The following is a 23,080-nucleotide window of genomic DNA, read 5'->3' as shown; positions in this document are numbered from 1 at the left end:
ATTTATCCTTTAAGAATTACAAGTCTTTCTATCCGTGGATCCCTCTCACAGAATGTTCATGTAAATGCCATCTTGAGGAATCGGGAGCAAAAAAAGGCAATCGGATCGGGAAATATCGGGATCGGCAGATACTCAAACTAAAACGATGGGGATCGGATCGGGAGCAAAAAAACATGATCGGAACAACCCTAGCTGTAACCAATGTGTATTTTGTTTATTTGAACTTAATTTAGGTTTTATTGACATTGTCTTAATTTATAAATTGTATTTATTATTGATAAATTCCATAAAAATACAGTAATGTAATAATAATACAGTAATTGCTCAAATTTAAGCTTTTTCTAAATTAACAAAAATTATGACTCGTGTCACAGTGGAAAAGCTGTCCACCATAGTGACCAGTGTCCCTGTTAAACAAGATTGTTGAAATCTCTGCATACTCTCACACCATATAAAAAAAAAACAGATATCGCTCAAGTCTGCAGTTTTTATTATTATTTTTTTTTATCTTTGATTGTCTTTCTCACCAGTATGATGTGTAGTGACATTTTTTTAGAGCCACAGCTGGCTAATAAATACAATGAAATGTTAAAACGCAAAATTTTAAACACAAGAAAAAAAATAGTCATCACAAGGATAAAAGAAAAGGTGTGTGTCTTGATGGTTAACAGAGAGGCCTCATAAAAGACAAAAAAACTGCTGGCCAAAGACTACGACATGGGACCAAAAACATTGTCACCTCAGTCAGTAATAGAAAATAAAATGTAAGAAGCTCTATCCAGTGCTTAGGATGTGTTAGGCGAACAGGAGTTGACCTGTCTTGCGAGGGATGCACAGATTCAGATTGTGAAGCCATTATAAATAATAATAATATTAATCTAAAAAAACAGAGGTAACGAGTGTAGAAAGTGGAAAAAAGTTCAAAATCTCAGGAAAAAACAAATAAAATGAGTGTCACACCAGATGAGGGGGGGAAAGTGCTCAAATTGGGGTGCTTTAATCAGATTATGCTACTGTCATATACTGATATTTTTGTAAATGTGATGTTCTATTTTAGGATGGAAATTTTAGCTTTCGGCTGCTAAATGATTCATCAACTTTGACATTTCCCAAATGATGACCAAAAAAAAAAAAAAAAAAACACCCTTGTTAAGAATTAAAATTTATGTTAATTCCACTTTTCTTCTCTGGATTTCTTCGTGTCTGATTGGTTAAAATGACCTTACAGTAATATTATGTACTTGAAAAGAGTGCTTAAAAAAGTCTGGACACTATAATGAGAAATGTTTGGATTTTTGTGTACCAGTGCGCACACTGAATTTGGTTTACTTTAATTTCACTCTTGACGAATATCATCATTGTGTATTTCCTGGAAATGACTTCTAAATTCAGACTGTTTAAAATTTCCAAACCGTTACATGGAGAATTTTTTTTAATTAAACATTAGAGCTGTTTTTTGTTTGTCTGTTTTATTATTCTATTTTAATTTCTAACGGAATGGATGTATTATTTTGAGCACTGGCGTGGGAAATCTTTGATATTGACATTTTATTTTACTTTTTTAAAAAAATGATTATTATTATTTTTTTTGCATTAATTTATGCTTTTGATTGGCTAGAATGGCTTTACAGTAAAGACTGACATTTCTTTTAACATTAAAAAATTATCTGCTTCAAAGTGTTTTTAATCACAGCATAGAACAAAAATCGAGTACACCTCTTTTTCCTCAAATGTTTTCCTTAATAAATTACCTTAAGCGATATATGCCAAGTGGAAAAACAATAACATATGAGAACTGACATTCTTTTTTTTTTGTTGTTGTTTGTTTTTTTTCTTCCAACAAGTGACCTCCCCTAGGCTGAAAAAAATTACAGCCACCACCAGCCAGAATAACAAACATTTCGTACCTATGGAAACACAATAAGAAATACAGTGATGAGAAATTCTCTCATCCTACAGTAACGCCATCATGCTAAATGAATTTTAAGTGTTGTAAGAGATAACAAAATAGCGTTCAAGCTCTAGGAATTCTGGGCAATGTGGTTCATGAGATTGGTGTGTAAGACTTTTTTTTGTTTGTTTTTTGCAGCATTTGTGGAAATTAAGACTACACCATTCTGAGTGAATGTGAAAATAAGTTTTGGCACATTTTGTGTAAAATCTGTAGCAATAACATTAGAAAGTAATATTGTGTCATGGGATTTGCTCCCTGCGGTTGTCTGACAGTTAAAACACTTTACATCTCTATCATCGTACAAAACAAAACACATTCACAATCTGGCACATTATACCTGAGATGGGATGTATGTATACTGTATATTCTTATGTCATTCATATCATGTAATAATAATAAATTTGATGTGCTGTGTTTGTTTGAGACATGAATGTAAGACTATAAGATTACAAGAGCTAAGATTTTTTTATGTGTTTTTTTGTTTTGTTTTTTATATTAAAACTTTCAAATCGAAATTTCAAGTTGTGCCAGTCCAGAGTTTATGTACAGGCAGCGAGCAAGCGGCCCGTCCAGCAAAAATAAAACCAAAATAAAACACAAAAAGTCATAAAAACATCAAGATCATCAAAAACTTAAGTTGAAAAATGAATCCAACTGCTCACTCCTTTTTAAACACTTAAGACCAAATAGCTGCTGAAGAGTCCATGCAAATTGGTTGCAAAAAAAACAAAAAACACAACAACAACGCAGTCACATGACACTGGGATTGTCGCATTTTCCAGCCCATTGTCGGTAAGGTTGTCCTCCAAAAAGTTGTTAGAATGTATTTTGTGAGCGCGTTCAGTCGGCGCTGATGTCCTGCTGCGTCTCGTGCTCGCTGCTGTAATCCGACTTGGGCTCGTCTTCGTAGTCGTCGTACATGTCCGTGTCTTCGTCGCCGTTAGCGGGGTGTCTGCCCATGTCCAGGGCAGGTACGTCCTTGACGGCGTCGTACGCGCTTTGGATGACTGGCACGGCTGGCTCGGGGCTGGCCGAGTTGCTTGAGCAGTCAGAGGTCAAGTGAGGTGAGGGGGTTGTGGCAGTCGCCATGGTAATGGAGCCTGGGTAGACACCCATGCCACCTGCGGTACTGCCCAAGGGAAGGGGAGCCTGAGGCCTGTGGGAGGAACATGAAATAAAATTAGAGTGGTGCATATCGCATGATTAGGTGAACAAATTGAATGCATCTTACTCAACAACAATGCGATCAATAATAATTCTGCAAGAACACGAAATCAACAGATTTGTATTTTTTTGCAAATTATAGTACAGTGCTCCCTCCACATGCGATCGCTTCAACACATGATCGTTTCGACATCCGACTTAAAATTTGACTCGCCATTTGTTTCTACGTCCGACGACATGCTTGAAATACGACGACCTCTGAGAGCGCCGCAGATTCATTGTTTTCCCGCAAGACGGACGCACAGCGAATTTTCTTGTGAGAGACATCAACATGGATTCAAGAATGTTAGTGCAGCTGGTGAAAAAAAGGAAAAAGGTGACGTTTACCATTGAAATGAACATGGAAATGATGAGAAATATGAGTGTGGTGTGCGCGTCCGTGAATTGGCCAGTCTTTATAAGTTAAGGTAACATATATTATTATTGTAACATCGCCAAAGAAGTCACAAGCTTTGTCAAGTTTTTAATTATTTATTTCAGAAATTGTGCAACACAACACTTACTGTTCGCCGTACTTGACGCCAATAACAAAACATTAAAAGGGAAAGTAAAATCTCTACCGCACCTTTCTCTCTCTTTCACATCAGGCAGGCGGTGCGTTCAAGTACAGCATGCAAAACACGTCCGCCACATTGGAACCCGATTCGTTACATTATTAGACGAATTATTATTATTTTTATATTATTATTCCAATTTTTTAAAATAATTTATTTGTTTTGCTATGTGTATTTGCCATTTGTCATAGTACAAGCAGTATTTAGTAAGGATTTAATGTAGGTTTTCGGGCTGTAGAAGGAATTAATGGAATAATAATATATTGTTATGGGAAAATCCTGCTCGATACACAACCATTTCGACTTACAGACAAGGTCCTAGAAAAAGACTTTTTGAACACCAAATTAATTTTTATACAGAAAAAAATTACAGTTCATCTGAAACAAATGATTATAACAATATATTTGAGAGAAAAAGCATGTTATTTTGCCTCATTCAAATCTTAATATCTGAACATTTAAATATGTAAACTAAAGTGCAATCACATTTGTAAAAGAATGGCTTCTGGTTTTGGAAATGTAAATAAACCAATCTATTGTGATAAAACAACAAAATTGCAATAACTGCATTAACATATAGATGCATAAGTGGGTCAAAAATGACCCGGTGAGGTTGTTTTCTTGAAATATCTTCGGAATGAAAAATTGTTATCAATTCATATTACAGGTATTCCCCAAAAAACATGTTTTTAATATAATGTCATTCAATTTTTGATGAACTTTTTATACATTTGAAGAAATTGTCATTATTGTATTGCTACCCTAAGCTTCCACAAGTGGGTCAGACATGCATTTTCTATGGAATTCATGGGAATCTTTCATTCTTATCAACTTTGGCTGTCAGGAATAAATTTACCGTGGACCACACAAACTAGGTATGTAAAACGTGACATCCCTTAAGAAGATTATTTTACACAGCAAGAGCTGATACGTGTACCGTAAGTATTATGTCCATATAGTATTTTGTGTGTGTGTCTTTCATGACTCTTTATTATTATTTATCAACAAATTAACCCACTTCATAACTAGCAAGCTAACTAAGGCTAGGTTCATACCCCAGTTCCTAATGCACAATTCTGATTTTTTGCCGTGTCTGTTTTTTTGGCATACCCGTTCATAACTACCTTTGTCCATTGAGCCTGTTCAAGTATCACACATGCCCTCTAATTCGTAGTCAAAGATGCGCCGAGCAAACTGGCCCGTATGCGCAGGAGCATTGGAGCAAAGAGAAAACCGAGCATTGTCAGGCTTATTCTCAACCCATTTTAATTTTTTTATGACTGTTGTCAAGCCCGCTCCTTCCCCAAAAGCCGCGTTCAAGCTAGGAGCTCACGCTAATGCACAGCTGCACCGCTACCGTAGCACCCTGTCTCTCTCGCTCTTTGCTGATGTTAATTGTTGCATGAATTCCAATTGGAGGGACTTGACAGTTCGGTACGGAGCAACATTCTGGAAAAATGTGGCCCGGATGGGATTGTAACCACATACGAAAGTGACCTCGATCGAATTTGAAAATAGTCCACTTTTATGCAACTTTTCCCGTTCAGTCAAGTCGGAAAAACACAAAAAAAACGGATTTGTACTAGATTTAGAGCTGAAATGGTCCTACAGATGTTGGATGATGTAGAAGATGTTGGATGATGGAGAGGCAGTGACGGGGTTGGACTCAAGTGTCCGAAATTTCTGATGATGACCCTAACCCAGACTATTGTCCAGGTGGCAGTGGCAGCTGTCCACCTGGAAATCCAACTGAACAGGATCAATCTGACTCATAAGATTCCACTTATGTGTCCTCTGAAAAAGAAAGTGTCCAAATCATGGCCAACAGAATGAGTTGGTAGGGCTCTCACTAGAGAGAATTACCTCCCACCCAGGGCAGAACACAGAGCCACAATATCCTTAGGAACTGGTCAGTGCCTCCACAAGGGCTTAGCACGCTGTCTCACCAAAAAGATGCCAGGGAGCTCTTCATCATTGATAATTAAATATAAGGAAGGATGAAGTCTATTGCTGTTCTGTTTTTAATTCCCCCCCAAAAATGTTAATTAAATCATAAAGATATTTCAAGCATGAAATCATTCTTGTGTGGCCCTAAATATCATACTAATTAATATACAAGTGATTATTCTTCACCAAAATGGCATAAAAAAACATATTGGTTCTAATATGGGTCATTTTTGACCCACTTATGGAAGAGTGTAGGGTCCAGTAACTTGTGCATCTAAGGGTTAACCATCAAAGTGAAGTCTAACTGTAACTGTAGTCTTGAAACAAATCTGAATAAGGAAAAACAACGCAATAAAATAATGCAAACTGGTTAAACTTGAGAGTAGCTGAGATCTGTCATGACACAACATCGCTTCATTGATATCTGGCGCTATCTAGCGTTGTGAATGTGTATAATGTCTAGACCACGGATATAAAACGACCCCCACTTTTTCAGTCTTATTTCAATGCAAAAAACATCGTCTTATATTTGGGCCAATACGGTATAAAAGCACCTCCCTTACTCTGACACACAGTGCATTCAGGTACACCACGCAAAACACAACCGCCACATTAGAACCCAATTTGTTACATTAATGCAGGTATTATTATTATTATATTACTATTACGATTTTTATTTATAATTTATTTGTTTTGCGCTGTATAATTGCTATTTGCAATATTACCAGCAGTATTCATTATGGATTTAGTGTAGGTTTTTGGGCTGTGGAACCAATTAATGGAATTATAATGTATTGGAAATGGATTGAATGATAGATAGAATGGAAATTCTTACGGGGAAATCCTGCTCGACATATGAACATTTTGAATTACTAACAAGGTCCTGGAACGAATTAACTTCGTATGTAGAGGTACCACTGTGTAGATAAGAATAAGGCATTTTTTTTGTACAATAAAAGGAAATCCGCATGAAATTTGGGGAAAAAAAAAAGAGTAGAAAACTTAGTCACAGAAGAAATACACTCACAAATCCAGGCACTATAAAATGAAGTGATTTGTGTCACATAAAACGAAGCGGTGAGCTCTGCAATTTTCTCTCTCCTGTATCGTCAATTAGCGCCATTCATTCTGACACTTTTTATGTGAAACACTGTAACAAAAACAACAGAAGCGGTCTTGTTGAAAAGGGCGCTGGCTCAGTTGGTCGTTCAGTTGGCGCATTCCTGATTGAAAGCACAGACCTCCTTCAATGACAGGCTTCTCTTTGCATTAGCTTGACCACACACAAGCATGCGCGAGCGCACACACACAACCGTGCACAGTCAATGTAGCATTCAAACATCTGCGTACTTTTCATATTCCACCATGTCTGTCTGCGTCCATTTCCAGCCACCGCAAACTCGCCGGCATTGTCTTCATTTTAATAAATGACACGCTATTAAAAATGGCTCCTGTTGAAAGCCTTCTGCTAAATCCATCTGTCAGACACGGGCGGCTTTAAACGTGTCCCGGGGCCTGGATTCCATTAGGACAATGCCACTGTTTTCTCCTTTTGTGGCACACGCGTTGTGCTCTTAACGGGGAAAAGAAGGAGTTCAGGGAATTTGTAGAAGTTGGCACTCTACTCCAGCAAATAGATGCAAGTCTGAATATTTCTTTTATCGTCAAATGCTTTGCGCCAGGAAAAAGGCCTTGTGTGAAGAGCAGTGTGACATTTCTGCACGCATCCATGATATTAATGTGCATGTGTTATATAGTGTATACACAAAATAGTCAAGCAAGCACTTGAAAGTCTACCGGAACGCTAACAAATCCATGGCGGACCAAACTGAACACACGCACGCACACAAAAACTGACATAACATAGTAGAGCACCTTTCTGGACTCACCCCACAAAAAACTGTCTCATCTCCTGACGCCGCGACCGCATCATCTGTTTGTACTCGCCGATGCGTAGCTTCTTGCCGTCAATGATGCACGTCCTCTTGGGTCGCGGCTTGTACTTGTAGTTGGGATATTTCTCCAGGTGGATTTTGCTGAGGCGCGCTTGTTCCTCGTAGTATGGCTGCTTCTCCTGGTTGCTCATCGCCTTCCAGCGGGAACCTGGACAACGTACAGCCGCAAGACCTCAGTATTGCAAAATGACTGGGACCTTAGGTTTGACTGCATTTTGTAAACTAAATGTGTGGCGGTTGTTTTCTGCTTGCAAAATAGGGTCACAAAGCTACATTTGATTGTTTTGTGGTTTTTGCAAACTAGAACAATGAAATCTGTTGTTTACTGTGTAGGATTATTTTAAAGCCATGTGGTCACAGTGTATTTAGTAAACAACTACAACACAATGCTGTCATGACTGTCTTTTGTATACAATTAGAAAGTTGTGTGTTGAAGTGCTTCTCATGTAAATGAATTAAGCAAAGTTCATTTCAACTCAATGTTCAGAGTGCTGCTTTTGTAAACAATAAAAAAAAAACAAAGTTTAGTTTAAAAAATTTTTTTTGTTTTTTCATTATCTGTGTTGACTGTAGGATGTAAACAAATTTATAATTATTAACTTAATAATTAACTTAATCAGACTGTTTTTTTCTTAAATCTAGTCAAATAATTTTCTCCATCTTGTTCTGGGTGTTAAACACTATTTAACAGATTAATGCATCAGATTATTTCACTTACTTTAAGTAAATATTACTATTAGTTCTTATTAAGACCATACATCTAAAAGTTGGTAATTTTTCACCTAAATCAAGAAAAAATTGCTTTCAAATAATGTTTTGAACAAGATCTGTTCTTGAAATAAGAACATTTCTGACGAACAAGCTTTTTTTTTTTTTTAAAGTTCAACTAATTTATTGCTTAAAATAAGTCTTTTAAGCTTATTTTCAGTTAGCTATTTTTCTTATTTTAAGAAATCTAAGTAAAATTTACTTGAAGCAATGGCAGATAATTTCACTTTTTTCTAGTAGATTTGCACTGAAAAGAAGGGAATTTAACTAGTTTTAAAAGGGAACCTCGGACCTAAAGGCTCTAATGAGAAACAATTGTTCTCTTTTACTACAATATGTTATTGGAATTTGGGAACACATAAAATGTTGCCGTTGATTTAAAAATCTATAATATTCAGTACATGTTTTGACCTACGGAGGGCGCCATGTTTTATGGACCCTCGGGGTGATGATTCCTTCTATGTGGCGAGACGTCCAACACATGCGCTCATTGGTTAAAAGCGGCGAGTACTTACTATTTGTGTTTTTATTAAATCTTTTATTACCTTTTCATTGCCTCAAAATGCTTTTTGCATGTTTCCCTCTCATACTTTTAAGCATAGTATTTTCTTGTGGTAACTTTAAAGTAGGGTTGGGAATCTCTGGCATGAAGCCGATTCTATATGTATGTAGATGCACAGGTTACGACTTGATTAAAAAACGATACATTTTTAAGGCCGAGCGATTCAATACGATTCGATACAGTTTAAGAACGATACGGTTCGATACAGAGTGAAAATGATACGAAAACGATAGTAAACATTTGTTGTGTCTGTTCGTACAGTATTTTAAACATATAATAAAGACCACGTCATTTTGTTGGATGGGATTGATAATAAAATAAAACTCCAGTGACAGACAACAATAAAGTGCAGTAATTCAATTACTGTATTTTCTGGTGTTTTGAACAAAAGAGGTATGTAATTTAAGTGCAAACTTTCAACGTTAACATCTTACTAACAAACAATATTAATTATATGCAGCAGCTCTAGGAAAAAATAATCTTAATATTTAAATGGACTACATATTTTTATGATCATTATAAATTTATTTACACAATGAAATAACGCTGGAAAAGTTTGTTAAATATAAATAAACCTGCAAGTGTTATCATAAATAAATAATAAATTATGCTCTAACACTGGTATAATTGGGGGAATAAAAACAAGGCATTTTAGACAGACAGGTCAATAATCATTACTTTAACCTTATACACAGCAAAGTCATTCACTTATGCCTGTGCTTCCACATTTTTTATTCCTCATCAGTGTCCATATCTTTTTGAAGGGCAGATTTCTCTTGAGGAAGATCAACTCATCCACATGTTCATGTTTATGTAGACTGCGTTTCGTGGAAACAAAATCTCCAGAGGGTCGCGATGCCCTTTCCACCATTGTAGTGAGTTATTTTTCAGGGTTAAAAACTCTCTCTGATCTCTGTACCGCTCCACACTTAACACTAGCTCTGTCCCATGCGAACAGATCTGGCTCCCTTCATCACTTCATAGTCCGACTTTTGTTTCCTGGGTGCATTGAAAATCAATCGCTGCACGTTGCTGGCGTCGGTGCTCAAAATGTCCATTGTTTTAGCATGTTGCTTCGTTCCCACTACTAGTTTCGTTTTGGGCTGTGAAGAAAACGCTACGGAGCGGCGCTACAGTGGTTTTGTTAGCTCTCGCGTTGTTATGACACGCCCGTGACAATCTGGTAATGACGGCGACTAGTAGCGGTTCTGCCGAAATGCATGGGAAGCTGAGGCAACCACGACTGAGTGGTGCTAGTCTATATTATATGCGTGCGGTTTCAATCTAAGTGCGCTGTGTGGTGAATGACACAAGCGCAGCATGTGAAGTAAAAGCTAAATTGTTATCATATTAAGCAATTCATTCAACTAGGCATAAGAAGCCTATTCTTGTGCTCGCGATAGCCGAATTCCATCTCTACCATCGGTTCATTGAATATTTAATGGCAAATTACTGTCGAATGGTAGGTTTACTATCGATACAGCTGTAAAACCGGATATCCGGTCGAATCGGTTTATCGTTCTCAAGCTTACTTTAAAGGAGATTCTTGATCTGTTGACCACATTAGTCACGTAGCCTATTTAAACCAAACTTATTTGATATTACTATGTTTAAGTAATTTCTCAAGGCATCTTTAGTAGGTTCTATCTGTATGCATCTAAACAAAACAAGCTGAGAGCGCACGGTAGTACTTTGGGTGTCAAATTCGGCTCTTGTAGGACATTTGCCGGTGTAGCACATTTTGGCAAAACAACAGTTTCGTCCTACTCTCGTCTTGTCTCATCTAGTCTGTCTTGCTCATGCTCATTTTGTGAAATATCGACAGTGCTGTCATGCTCATTAACGTTCCTTTCGGGTTCAAACTGAAAGGGTTGAACAGATGACATGTTTATGTCGCTTGAGTCATACTCGAGAAGGCCGGGAGCGTCACCATGTGACGTCACCGCCCTGCAATGTCAACAACATTGGCGACCTACTAGTTAAACTAAAATTACAAATTGTATAAAAAAAGAAAACATCGAGAGGGCTTTCAATATCAAATTATTTTAACTCATAAAAACGTTTTATCTTTTAAAAACTACAAGTCTTTCTATCTGTGAATCCTTTTAAGAAGGTGTGATTTTGCAGTGTATGTACTTTTTTTGGGGGATAGAATTATCAAGCTGTGTTGTCATAGTAATGGTTTTGCAAAACCATACCACGTGAGATCATTGTCGTCATTTGTGTAAAATGTCAAAACGGTGTGGTCTCAGCACTGATTTTGTATCCAAAACTACACTTCCTATTATGTCTTTTGTCCTTTGCGCAGAATTTTACAGCCATACAGTCACACCCTCAAGCTTAAACAATGACTGATTGTTGTATTACATGTAATTTTAAGTCTGTATGATCACAGCATTGTTTTTCTAAAACAAAGCAAACAAACAAACAAAACCATCAATTTATAATATAGTTGTCATCTCATTGGTTATTGTAGACTAAAAAATGTGCCTCATCTCTTGCATGAAATTCAGAGGCACTGCAGTCACTGTAATGCTGTTAATAACATTGCGACCTGTTCTGGTATACAATCGGGAGCCCAAACGTTTATCGTACATCTGCACAGCACTAGTTGATGTTTATCACCACGTAATCTTACTATTTTAACACTGACCGTTAAAAAAGCAACAAGAGCCCAGCTGTGTTATGATGCCAAAGAGTTGTGCATTGTACACAAATACAAACAACGCATACTGCAGATTTAAACAGACCTCTGCTCAAATGATGACTACTTTCAAGAAGTGGTTTAGTCGGGACTCAAATTGGGACTTTCAGCATTTATAACTGCATATAAAACATGTGACAAACTCACACCTTTGTTAATATCTGTTACAATGCAGACCGTCACAGTGGTCCAGCTTGTGAATAATAGTCTAAGCTACCATAGTTGTGCAGAAACAACACTGTGTGAACAGTGTCAGTTACTAAGACTGGATTGGAGATACTATCATATCTTTGATACTATCTACCACACATGCTAGATCATATGTCAGTCGGCTAATCGGCCTTGAGAAGCGATCCTGGGGTGGAACTGGAAAGAATCCTATTTTTTCTTCCCACACTAAGTTGACAAGTAAACTGGGAAATTTCTGGGAACACTCTCACACCTGAACTAACCGTCTCCTGAACCATGACTGTTCTATCTTACTAAATGGATTTTACGTTTTCAGCAAAATCCATAAAACACCACCTTTCTGTTTACTTTCTAAATTAACTAATTCTATTCTTTTTTTTTTTTTTTTTTATTACAGACGTTTATCCTGGCAGTAAAAGAAAGTAAAGCATAGCATGAAAATGGTCTAAAAAGTAAATAACAATCCAATCCAGCATGCTCACCCAGGATCTTGCTGATGTTGGAGTTGTGCATGTCCGGAAAGGTCTGCAAGATCTTCCTGCGCTCATCCTTGGCCCAAACCATGAAAGCGTTCATGGGCCTTTTGATGTGCGGCTCGTTGTTGCTCCTACCACGCGCCTCCCGGAACACGCGAGCTTCTGACATGTTGCTTCCTGCCAAGAAGAAATGTAACATATATTAATCCTTTTATGCACGGATTAGGATTTATTAATTTTTTTATTGCATTGATATAAGGCAGGGGTCTCAAACATGCGGCCTAGGAGCCGATTAAATCCACTGAAAGGTTGAAAGAAAGCATGCACCAAAAACAGAAGGTTCTCTATTTTCGTAGAAACTTTAAATTTTCATTTTGTCAATTTCCAGAACAGCAGCAACAATGAAAAAAAAAAAAAAAAAAAAAAAAAAAAGCAACGCCGTAGGTTTGGTCTCAACATTTGTAGGGACGATATAACAGCATAACTTGCATGTACACTTTTTGCTAAGGGAGGAGACATTTCTCACGAATATGAACCTAATTAATTGATAAGCTAAATGATCAATGCAAAATAAATCTGTATTAATTTAGACTAACTTTCATGTGTATTTGTTCAGGTGATACAACGTTAGATTAAAACCTTTGTTTTCAAAAAACTAGTATAGGAACATTTGGAAGTGTAAGTCGCTTTATTAAAAAAAACGGGGAGCAATCTAAAAATGGGGCCATTTCTGCTGAGATATCCAAGGACTGATCTACAGCTGAGGGATGCTAGACTACCTGAAGACTCGAACCAAAGTACTGTCCTGCACTCTGAAGCCAACGCGTTGCTTTACCGTAATCCACAATGTAGGTTCCACAACGTGAAAAAGCCCAGCTGGACGCTCTCCCCACTCGTCCCCTTCACGCACGCTGGACACCGGCAGAAAAAGACCCCCACGCTTATACTCTGAAGCGACTTATGTTTGATTATTTACGGTCAGGTTGGGCCGACTTCTCTCTTTCTAACTTTTTTTAAAAATAAATATATATTCATATATTTATACTAAAATGATGTATGGATGTTAAATAAAATAAATAATTTGGATAAAACAGAAGGCACTGCCTGCGCACGTGAACGCAATGGCCCTGCTCTTTTTAATCTTCCCCTCCGCGAGTCCGCATCCATTACATTTTTGACCTAGTATTTCCTTTTCGATATGGAGCAGCTATGGGATTGAAAAACAAACTAAAGACAGGGGAATTGAAAAGCAAACAACTGCGGTAGGAGTGGGATATGGAAAGGATTCAAATTGATTGTTGAAAATGCTATACGGAAACCTCTGTCGGCTTCGCTGAATGTTAACGAATGTGGCGCATTGGTCTCATACGAGAAAAATATTATCAAACTTTTCCAGCGTTATTTCGTTGTGTAAATGGTGAATGACGTTATACTTGTATAGCGCTTTTCCACCTTTCAAGGCCCGCAAAGCGCTTTTGCTACATTGCCATCCACCTACTGGTGACGCAGCACCAGGAGCAATGTGGGGTTCAGTATCTTGCTCAAGGATACTTAGGCGAGTTCATCAGGGCAGAGAATCGAACCCACAACCTCGGGGTTGGGGGACAACTACTCTACCACTGAGCCACGCCATCGAAATCCAAATGCATTTATAATGATCATAAAAATATGTAGACTATTTAAACACTGAGATAACTTGCGTTTTTTTTTTTCTGACAACTCGAGGAGATTAAAATAAATATCAAATCCAGTATACGCTGTTAGAACAGACACGCAAATATAAAAGATATAAATATTTATTATATATCCATCTTACAGTCTTGTTTAACTGGGAGAATTCATTACAAAAGACCGGCTTTAATTTGTTATCGTTATGCATATATGCACCGCCATTGTCACAAAGTGATCACACAAAAGGCAACCACGCATCGCATCCCCGCATTTCCTCCTTCTCCTGAGTCCTCACAAATAAAACATAAAATTTATTTTTCTTTTCGGGCTCGTGCCTGCAAATAATACAGATAATTTCGGGTTTTTTCGGGCTCGGGCAAGCATATCAAGTTAATTGATCGGGCTCGGGCCGCGTTGGGCTTTAATACCCACGGGCCAGTTGGGTCGGGCTGGATTTTTTTAGGCCCGAGCTAAGTTCTAGTGTCATGTATTTTTATCATACCGTTCACCTATTCAGTCTGTTGTTCTGTATTGTATTTTAAATTGTCTTTCAAGATGACATGTCTGTGCTTGGTGCTGAATTCTATCAAATAAATTTCCCCCCAAAATGCGACTTATACTCCAGTGCGACTTACTGTATATGTTTTTTTCCCCTTTTCATTGCGCATTTTTTAGCTGGTGCGACTTATACTCAGGTGCGACTTATAGTCCGAAAAATACAGTGATCCACAGCTTGACATCCAAACGCAAACAAAAGAGCAACTGAGAGATAGAGATATTAATCAAGAGAGGGGTCGAAAAACTGTGTGGCTCTATGCTTATGCCTTGCGCGACTGCTTCCCACACACAGCTACTTCCTCATATATATCGTCGAACGTGACGTCACGAACTAGTTATACGAAATCAAAATAAATAAATCACAACTAACATGAATACTCAACTAAACCATTATTTAGGCTCCTACACACATAATGCAAACAATGATCCAAATGAGGGACGCTGAGCTTGACTTTGATGTTCCTTGCAGAGGCTGGCCTGACTGCAGTAGTTTTGCATGTTAGCAAGTTCACCATTTAATATTATCCCAACTCTGATGCAGGTCGGACTTTCAGTTACAAAATTAGTGGTGTGTTCCCCACCGCCACAACATTGATGTTTTATGCTACAGTGGCTGCTGCTTGCCGAAAAAAATACTTCTAATATCCCTCCTCTTCGAAAGGGGTGGAAGAGGCGGCATGTCGTCCACATGAAATTCTGTCTGGGCTGTGTGTGTGTGAGGGGGGGCAAGTCATCAGCCAATCAAACGTGTGTTTAAGGGGGGAAAAAGGACCACCGCATTCAAGCAAGTGAAAAGGGGTAAATATAAGTCTGAACGTAATGAAAATAATTCATTTATTAATAGCAGGGGCTATTTTATCCTTACAACATATGGGAAGACAGTGTAAATTACTTATATAACTGAACACATTAATCAAAAGTTGGTGGGGACAATTTGAGCATCCTGAAAAGTTGGTAGTGTTATGTACCTAGCATCCCTACGCAAACTACCAAAAAGACAGAACATTGCCATTTTGAAAAAGCCATTTCAGAGTCAATTATTACTTTTCTATGTGACTATGAACTCTAAACGTGAATTTTGAAAAATCAGCCCCTGAAGTATGTTTGACTTAGCAAAATCAAGTAAATCTACATGAATCACTAAAAAATGCCAGCAAGCTGTTCCGAATTAAAAATTCACCATTACCCCAATAATCAAAACAAAATGTTCAAGAGGATAACATGTTGACACTGAAAACTGTTTAGTTTTGCTTTGTTAGGTTTCACAATAAATATTTGCACGGGTTGAATACCTGAGCGAGACACATCGATGCTCTTCTTTGTAGCTTTGCACAAACAAGGCTCTTTTGCACTGTGAGACTTTTTTTTTTGTACATTGGAATATACATACCTTTGCCTTTTTTGGTAAAACGTAAGAATTAGTTACTTTCAGGTTCAATTAGTGGCAAATTGTTAATTCATTAACAAACTAAGACTGAGTCCAACGAACCTTCCAGATGTAGTAGCAGACATGGGAGAAGTGATCTCACGCAAGATTAAGAAGTAATTCAGACACCTATTTAAAAAGCGCTGTTAAAAGTGGTAGAACTATTTAGTATATCCTCTTTACTTTAAATACACGTTTAAATAATGAATAAAAGCTACACTAAATAGCTAACATTACAGTAGCTCGGGCTTTTACTAGTCCTTCTCAAAAAATTAGCATATTGTGATAAAGTTCATTATTTTCTGTAATGTACTGATAAACATTAGTCTTTCATATATTTTAGATTAATTACACACAACTGAAGTAGTTCAAGCCTTTTATTGTTTTAATATTGATGATTTTGGCAAAAAAGTAAAGGAAAACCAAAAATCCCTATCTAAAAAAATTAGCATATCATGAAAAGGTACTCTAAAGAAGCTACTAACCTAATCATCCAAATCAATGAATTAACTCAAAACCCCTGCGAAAGATTCCTGAGGCCTTTAAAAACTCCCAGCCTGGTTCATGACTCAAAACCGCAATCATGTGCAAGACTGCCGACCTGACTGCTGTCCAGAAGGCCATCATTGACACCCTCAAGCAAGAGGCTAAGACACAGAAAGAAATTTCTGAGCGAATAGGCTGTTCCCAGAGTGCTGTATCAAGGCACCTCAGTGGGAAGTCTGTGGGAAGGAAAAAGTGTGGCAGGAAACACTGCACAACCAGAAGATGTGACCGCACCCTGAGAAAGATTGGGGAGAAGGGCCGATTCCAGACCCACTGTGCACAGGTGTGTGCTGGAAATTGGCTACAGGTGCTGCAAGGTCAAGCGACTTTTGAACCTGAAACAGCGGCATAAGTGCCTGACCTGGGCTACAGAGAAGCAGCACTGGACTGTTGCTCAGTGGTCCAAAGTACTTTTTATCAGATGAAAGCTAATTTTGCCTGCCATTCGGAAATCAAGGTGCCAGAGTTTAGAGAAAGACTGGGGAGAAGGAAATGCCAAAATGCCTGAAGTCCAGTGTGACGTACCCATAGTCAGTGATAGTCTGGGGTGCCATGTCAGCTGCTGGTGTTGGTCTACTCTGTTTTATCAAGGTCATGGTCAATGCAGCTAGCTATCAGGAGATTTTGGAGCACTTCATGTTTCCATCTGCTGAAAAGCTTTATGGAGATGAAGATTTCATTTTTCACCACGACCTGGCATCTGCTCACAGTGCCAAAACCACTGGTAAATGGTTTACTGACCGTGGCATTACAGTGCTCAATTGGCCTGCCAATTCTCCTGACCTGAACCCGAAAGAGAATCTTTGGGATATTGTGAAGAGGAAATTGAGAGACACAAGACCCAACACTGTGGATGAGCTTAAGGCCGCTATCGAAGCATCCTGGGCCTCCATAAAACTTTAGCAGTGCCACAGGCTGATTGCCTCCATGCCACGCCGCATTGAAGCAGTCATTTCTGCAAAAAGATTCCGGACCAAGTATTGAGTGCATTGCTGATATAATTAATTGAAAGTTTACTTTTTTGGTATTAAAAAACACTTATTTGTATTGGTTGGATGAAATGTGCTAATTTTTTGAGATAGGGATTTTTGTTTTTTCTTGACTTTTTTGCCAAAATCATCAATATTAAAAAAATAAAAGGCTTGAACTACTTCAGTTGTGTGTAATTAATCTAAAATATATGAAAGTCTAATGTTTATCAGTACATTACAGAAAATAATGAACTTTATCACAATATGCTAATTTTTTTTAGAAGGACTAGTATGTTTGTAAAACATGTTCTCATAGCAAAGGAAATATTGTGAACTGATTACAATGAAATAAAATAAAAATGATATTTTTTATAACAGCTGAAAAAGAAATACACCATAATTGTGTGATTAGACAAGAGAATTTGTTACTGTCAGAGGCTGTTTTTTTTTTTTTTTTTTTTTTTGCCAAGACACAAGGCATAGGTCAGAAAAGCCAATAAATAGATGGGGAATTTTGTTTCTTTAAATCATTTCCTCCCCCTTATGACACCACAAGAGCTTAATTCATCAAGAATGAGCTTGGAATCTCTATTGACAGAGAGTCTATTTTATTTCATCAAGATTGCGATTGACTCTACCTCCATTTACAGCATTCTTTTATTATGCATCGTCTACAAAGGATGAAAACGCAATACTAGCCTACATCCACATCGAAGGCGAGTTGTGATTTAGAAGAACAAATGGTTTCTCACCGTCCAGATCTTCTGGTCTGGTCAGATCGATGACTCGATGGACCATCTTTCCAGCATCCTCGCCAAGTTTGCCCAGGTGGTGGCTCAGTGTTTCATAGTGCAGACGCTCCTGCAAAGCCAGGTAAACAACAACAAAAGGTTAATATTTACTCCAGTCAGTTTTAATCATGCTCATCATCCATATTTATATTTATAATAATATTTTATTATTCATTTATTACCATCAAGAATTGCAAACATAGAACTTTTTTTAACAAAACATTTTTTGTTAGAGTGTTAGAAAAGTGTTTTCATTTCAGAACCCCCCACCTTTATTTCATGTTGTTGTTGTTTCTTTTAATCCTTTCATGTACGAATTAAGACTTTTAAAAAAAAATTACCCTTAAAAGGCTCTCATTTAACTCATTGTCTGCCATTGACGGTGAATGAACGAATGTTCATTTGCCCCTCCCAGTCAAAATGGATTAGACAACTAGTGCTGTCAAGGTTACTGAAATGAAATGAGAGATGGGATTTCAAAGAAGGTCACTCCCATTTTAAATTAATTGGATGTCTATCGCCGCCATTGGCATCAAATAAGTTCAATACTATGAAAAAAAAAAAAAAACTGCTTCAGTCTTACTTGGGGCCATAAACAGTGTAATTCAAGTGTAATTCAAGTTATGTTTAAAAAAATCTTTTTATTAACATTTTATTAACCCTTGAGAGTCGAAGGACGCGCCGGCGCGTCCTCAGCGCACGTCGTCTTTGAAGCACCCTCGCGTTTTAATTACGTCACCCACATGCCGTTGGTTGGTCTCGTTTTAAAGTGCGGAAGTTGCGGTTTACTCTCGTTGTTATTTGAAGTCAATCGACCAACTAAAACGTGAGATATTGTCATTTAAGTTTTATAGTTTTATTGTCCTCTCAAAAAAACATTAAAACGCTGCATGGATCATTTGTTTATGTCTATATTTCCATCATTTCTTGTCCTTTTTCAAAACGGAAGCTCCATGAAAAAAACACAAATTAAACGAACCCTTTCGAAGTCACAGTGGAAGCACAAAATGCGTTTTTTTTTTTTTCTAAATATAACTGCCGTGCGAGGTTCCACCGAACGAGAGGCAGGAGTGTTCTGAAGCAGCGAGGGGGCGAGCGACGGCCGTTTGAATCAAGCAAGCGAGCGAGCGACTTTGTGTGACTTTGAGGATGAACGGAAAACTAAATTTAGCGCAAGCAATTGTGCTTTTTGATCAACTTGAGGAAGAGGGTGGTCCAAATTCGTCATCATCGTCTTCTTCGGAAGAGTCCTCGAGTGAAGATAGTGACGGATTTGAACACGTGGGTGACGCCATCGACGAGCAGAGGTAAGCCAACTCACTTTTTTTTTTTTTTTTTTTTATGCTGTAAAAGTTTCTTTTGATATTGCAAGACAAAGTTAATTTTGATGCAATATAAGTGCGTGTTTGTGTATGTAATAATAAAATGTGCATATCAGATCAAAGTATAATTTGTGGTCTTCTTTCTATATGAAGATTAGGGATGTAGCACATATTCAGCTACGGTATTCTTTCTATTGTCATACATATAGATTTCCATTATTATTTATTGCTGTATATATTTTTATTTTATACTTTATTATTTTTATAAATACTGACTTTTGTTTCATGTACATTTATAGTGACAATGAAAGTAAAGTGAAATGAAAATGGAAGGGTGGAAAGAGGACCGACACCCCATGGAAGTGTGGGCTGTGATGTAGCCCTGTGTCTAATTCCAGGACGAAACTGCTTTTCAGAGTGGCATGCCTGAAAAAAATTTAACTTGTTTATTGTAAATATTTTTGAAAATACTTGTTTCCCCAATGATATATATATATATATTTTTCCCCCACAATCAGTCTTCTCAATTTGTGTATATAAATGTGTGTTCAAGAAGCTTGATTGTGTGTACATAGTTTTCATCAGGTGATGGGCCGCAATACCTAAACTCATAAAGAGATGGCCTCTAAACACTTTTTGTGTTAGATGGTATATTTTTTCACTGTTCTTCACTGTTTGGTCTGCTGTATATAACCTGTTTTGACTAGAGCATGTATAAATGCAAAAAACGCCTATGGCTATACCTGTTGTTTATGTTGAATTGTCAAATAAAAGACTATTTATTCTAAATTTTTTTGGTTGAATGTTCATCCTAACATGTTGAATAAATATTACAAAGTTTCAAAACGGTTCGTTACGCATGTTTGGTTGTCAATTGGACATCAATATTAAAAATTTTGACAAAACGATTTTGGAATTTTTGGTCTTTTTGGGCCCAAAATTATGATTTATAATTGGTCAGTGAAGGAAACAACAGTTTGGACATGAAGTTCAAGGTGTCACAAAAAAAGGGACCAAACCAGGCCATCGTAAACAATTCTGTCTTTGAAATATAAAGGCAACTTCAAAGGCATGCAAAATCAGACAAAATAGGCCCAGACCTTAAAGGGTTAATTTACAAATGTAATTATAATTAAATAAAAATAATATTTAAAAATCATTTATAATTGGAAGGAAAAAAACTGCTAATATTTCGGTGTTTTTAATGACCAAGATAGTCACTTGCCTTACCTTATGTGTCAAAATTTGAGTAACTGACCACAGTCTAGAGCTGACACGATTACTCAAATAACATGAGTAACTCCAGTTTAAAAATTGATCGAGGAATTTTAATCCCCTCGAGGAATCGTTTAATTTTGCCAGCTCTAAGCATCCTGTTTTGCCCGGACTACTTTTAATGCGGCACAACGCGCTGATGTCACGTACGTACTGGAAAAAAACAGCGGCAACGGATATATTTGATTCCAACCATGAATGGATATAGAGATTACAAAGAAGAAGCCGACGAAAGAGAAAATGCACCAAGAAAAGGCAGAAAATGTCAAAAGTGTGGCAGCATTTCAAGCTGGAGACCAAGGCGAACACTGTTTCATGTATTCACTGTAAAACAGCACTTGCATAACACTACACCGCCCCGCCCTGTCTACCTGCGGCCTCGCCGACGCTTCCGCAACCCCGGCTGGACCCCGCGACCTATGACCGCCCCTGAAAGCCAACCACGCAACCCGCCTGCATAGCCCCCAGTCCACCTAAGACACTACAGAGGAGCGGTAATCGGGACAAGGTAAAATTAAGTTAACGTAGCACTATTAAATAAGATTAACATTACCTTACCTTGCTAACATAACGTGAGTGCTGCAGAGGGCTAGGTTTCTATTATTTATGACCACTGTCGATGCGTGGCTACATGTAATCTGTAACATGTTAATCTGTAAAAAAAAAAACGCGCTGTAGAGTGATGAGGGAGTAACTAACTGTCAATTTTAGCTCGATAGTCATTGATGGAAAAAACACCAATTAGCACTGGTGCCTAATGTGCTCCAATACAGCAGGTATTAAACATTTATTTTGAACACGGCAAAAACTCAAAATCCTATTAGGACTTCCAATTTAGACTTAAAACTTAACTACAACTTAAAAATAGCTTGTGGAAATGGAAATTCAATTGAAACACGTGGGGAAAACACCAAACTTTTATTTGATATGTGTTATCAAGTGTAATGACATTTTCAGGTAAAAAAATAAGATTTTATTTATTTATTTATTTATTTTTATAAGAGCTTGAGTTTTTTTGAGTGAAAGCAGTGAATTTGTTATTTTAATTTTCTAGTCACATCTAAGATACAATTGTTGGCTGTATTCAACAATGAACATCTAAAATAAAGACATTGATTGTCTAAAAATGGTTTAATATTAGGTGAAATGTCTTTTATTCGATTACTCGATTAATTCAGTAGAATACTCGACAACTAAAATATTCGATAGCTGCAGGCCTACCACAGTGCCATGAAGAGTTAAATGAATTAATTTTGTTTTTCTTTTTTCGTTTTGAGTAGATGTCTTTGATCTTTATACATTCATTCATTCATTTTCCATGCCGCTTATTCCTCACGAGGGTCGCGGAGGTGCTGGAGCCTATCCCAGCTAACAACGGGCAGTAGGCAGGGGACACCCTGAACTGGTTGCCAGCCAATATCTTTATACATATCTCTTCATTAATTTTACTAACATTGCCATATCATGATGCCTTTTTTTATGACAATCCTACTAAATTCTCTACGGAAACATGTCTCAACGTTCTTTTCTATATTCTGTATTTTTATACGTATTCGGTCGGACTCTTCTAATTTGAACATCTTTGATGGTAAGGACGATAAAACTAATTGCTGGGTTTATTTGGCTCGTGTTTATATATCATTGTGGCCTCGCTTAGGATCTAATATGAAGTTCCCATCGTCCACTGGGGGAAGCCAAGAAGCAGCTAAAATGACAAAAGTGCGGTGGAAAACATGGACACGCTCCGCTACTCTTCCTTCTACCGTCCCTCCTCCTCCTTTTTCTGGTGACAGAGGCATTTTGTTTGACGCAAGAGATGGTTGCTGGGTGAAGTCATGCTGGCAGAGTGGCTGGAACTTGTGGGCCACGCCGTATAGAAGTGTGTGTTTAAGTGTGTGTGCGTGTGTATGAATGTGTGCGTTTGGGGGGCCAATGTCAGCACCACGACGGGGCTGTAATCAGGGCGGCCGCAGAACATGTGCCCGGGCAGCGCTGTGCTCACCGCAAGGAAGCCAGCGCCTAACAAAGGCAGCACACAAGAGAAGAAGAAAGATGGAGAGAAAAAGAAGGAATGGAAAGTACTTCAATGCCAAAGCGGATAGTCAGGAAGACGGTCCTTTAAGGTTTTTGTATAGTTATTATTGACATTCCACTGAATAGTTAGTGATACAAGCAATCATATTTATA

The 23,080-nt window shown here is 37.7% G+C and overlaps 1 protein-coding gene across 5 annotated transcripts in view; it reads right to left on the bottom strand.

Moving 5' to 3' along the window:
- Positions 1-236: 236 nt before the first annotated feature.
- The window catches only part of LOC130915886 (transcription factor SOX-6-like), a 233,973-nt gene continuing 211,129 nt past the window's right edge, over positions 237-23,080 (bottom strand). For all 5 annotated transcript variants that reach the window (XM_057836063.1, XM_057836065.1, XM_057836061.1 and 2 more), the window contains 4 exons: positions 18,258-18,366; positions 12,340-12,510; positions 7,569-7,782; positions 237-3,110 (listed from right to left, as the gene is read on the bottom strand). In XM_057836063.1, coding sequence (XP_057692046.1) covers positions 2,795-3,110; positions 7,569-7,782; positions 12,340-12,510; positions 18,258-18,366 — 810 coding nt within the window. In that variant the 3' untranslated portion in view covers positions 237-2,794. The remainder of the gene's footprint in view (positions 3,111-7,568; positions 7,783-12,339; positions 12,511-18,257; positions 18,367-23,080) is intronic.

This window comes from Corythoichthys intestinalis, chromosome 5 (assembly GCF_030265065.1).
Source record: "Corythoichthys intestinalis isolate RoL2023-P3 chromosome 5, ASM3026506v1, whole genome shotgun sequence".
NCBI lineage: Eukaryota > Metazoa > Chordata > Actinopteri > Syngnathiformes > Syngnathidae > Corythoichthys > Corythoichthys intestinalis.
The sequence above is the reverse complement of the archived record's forward strand: the minus strand, read 5'-3'. Positions and strand labels throughout refer to the sequence as shown.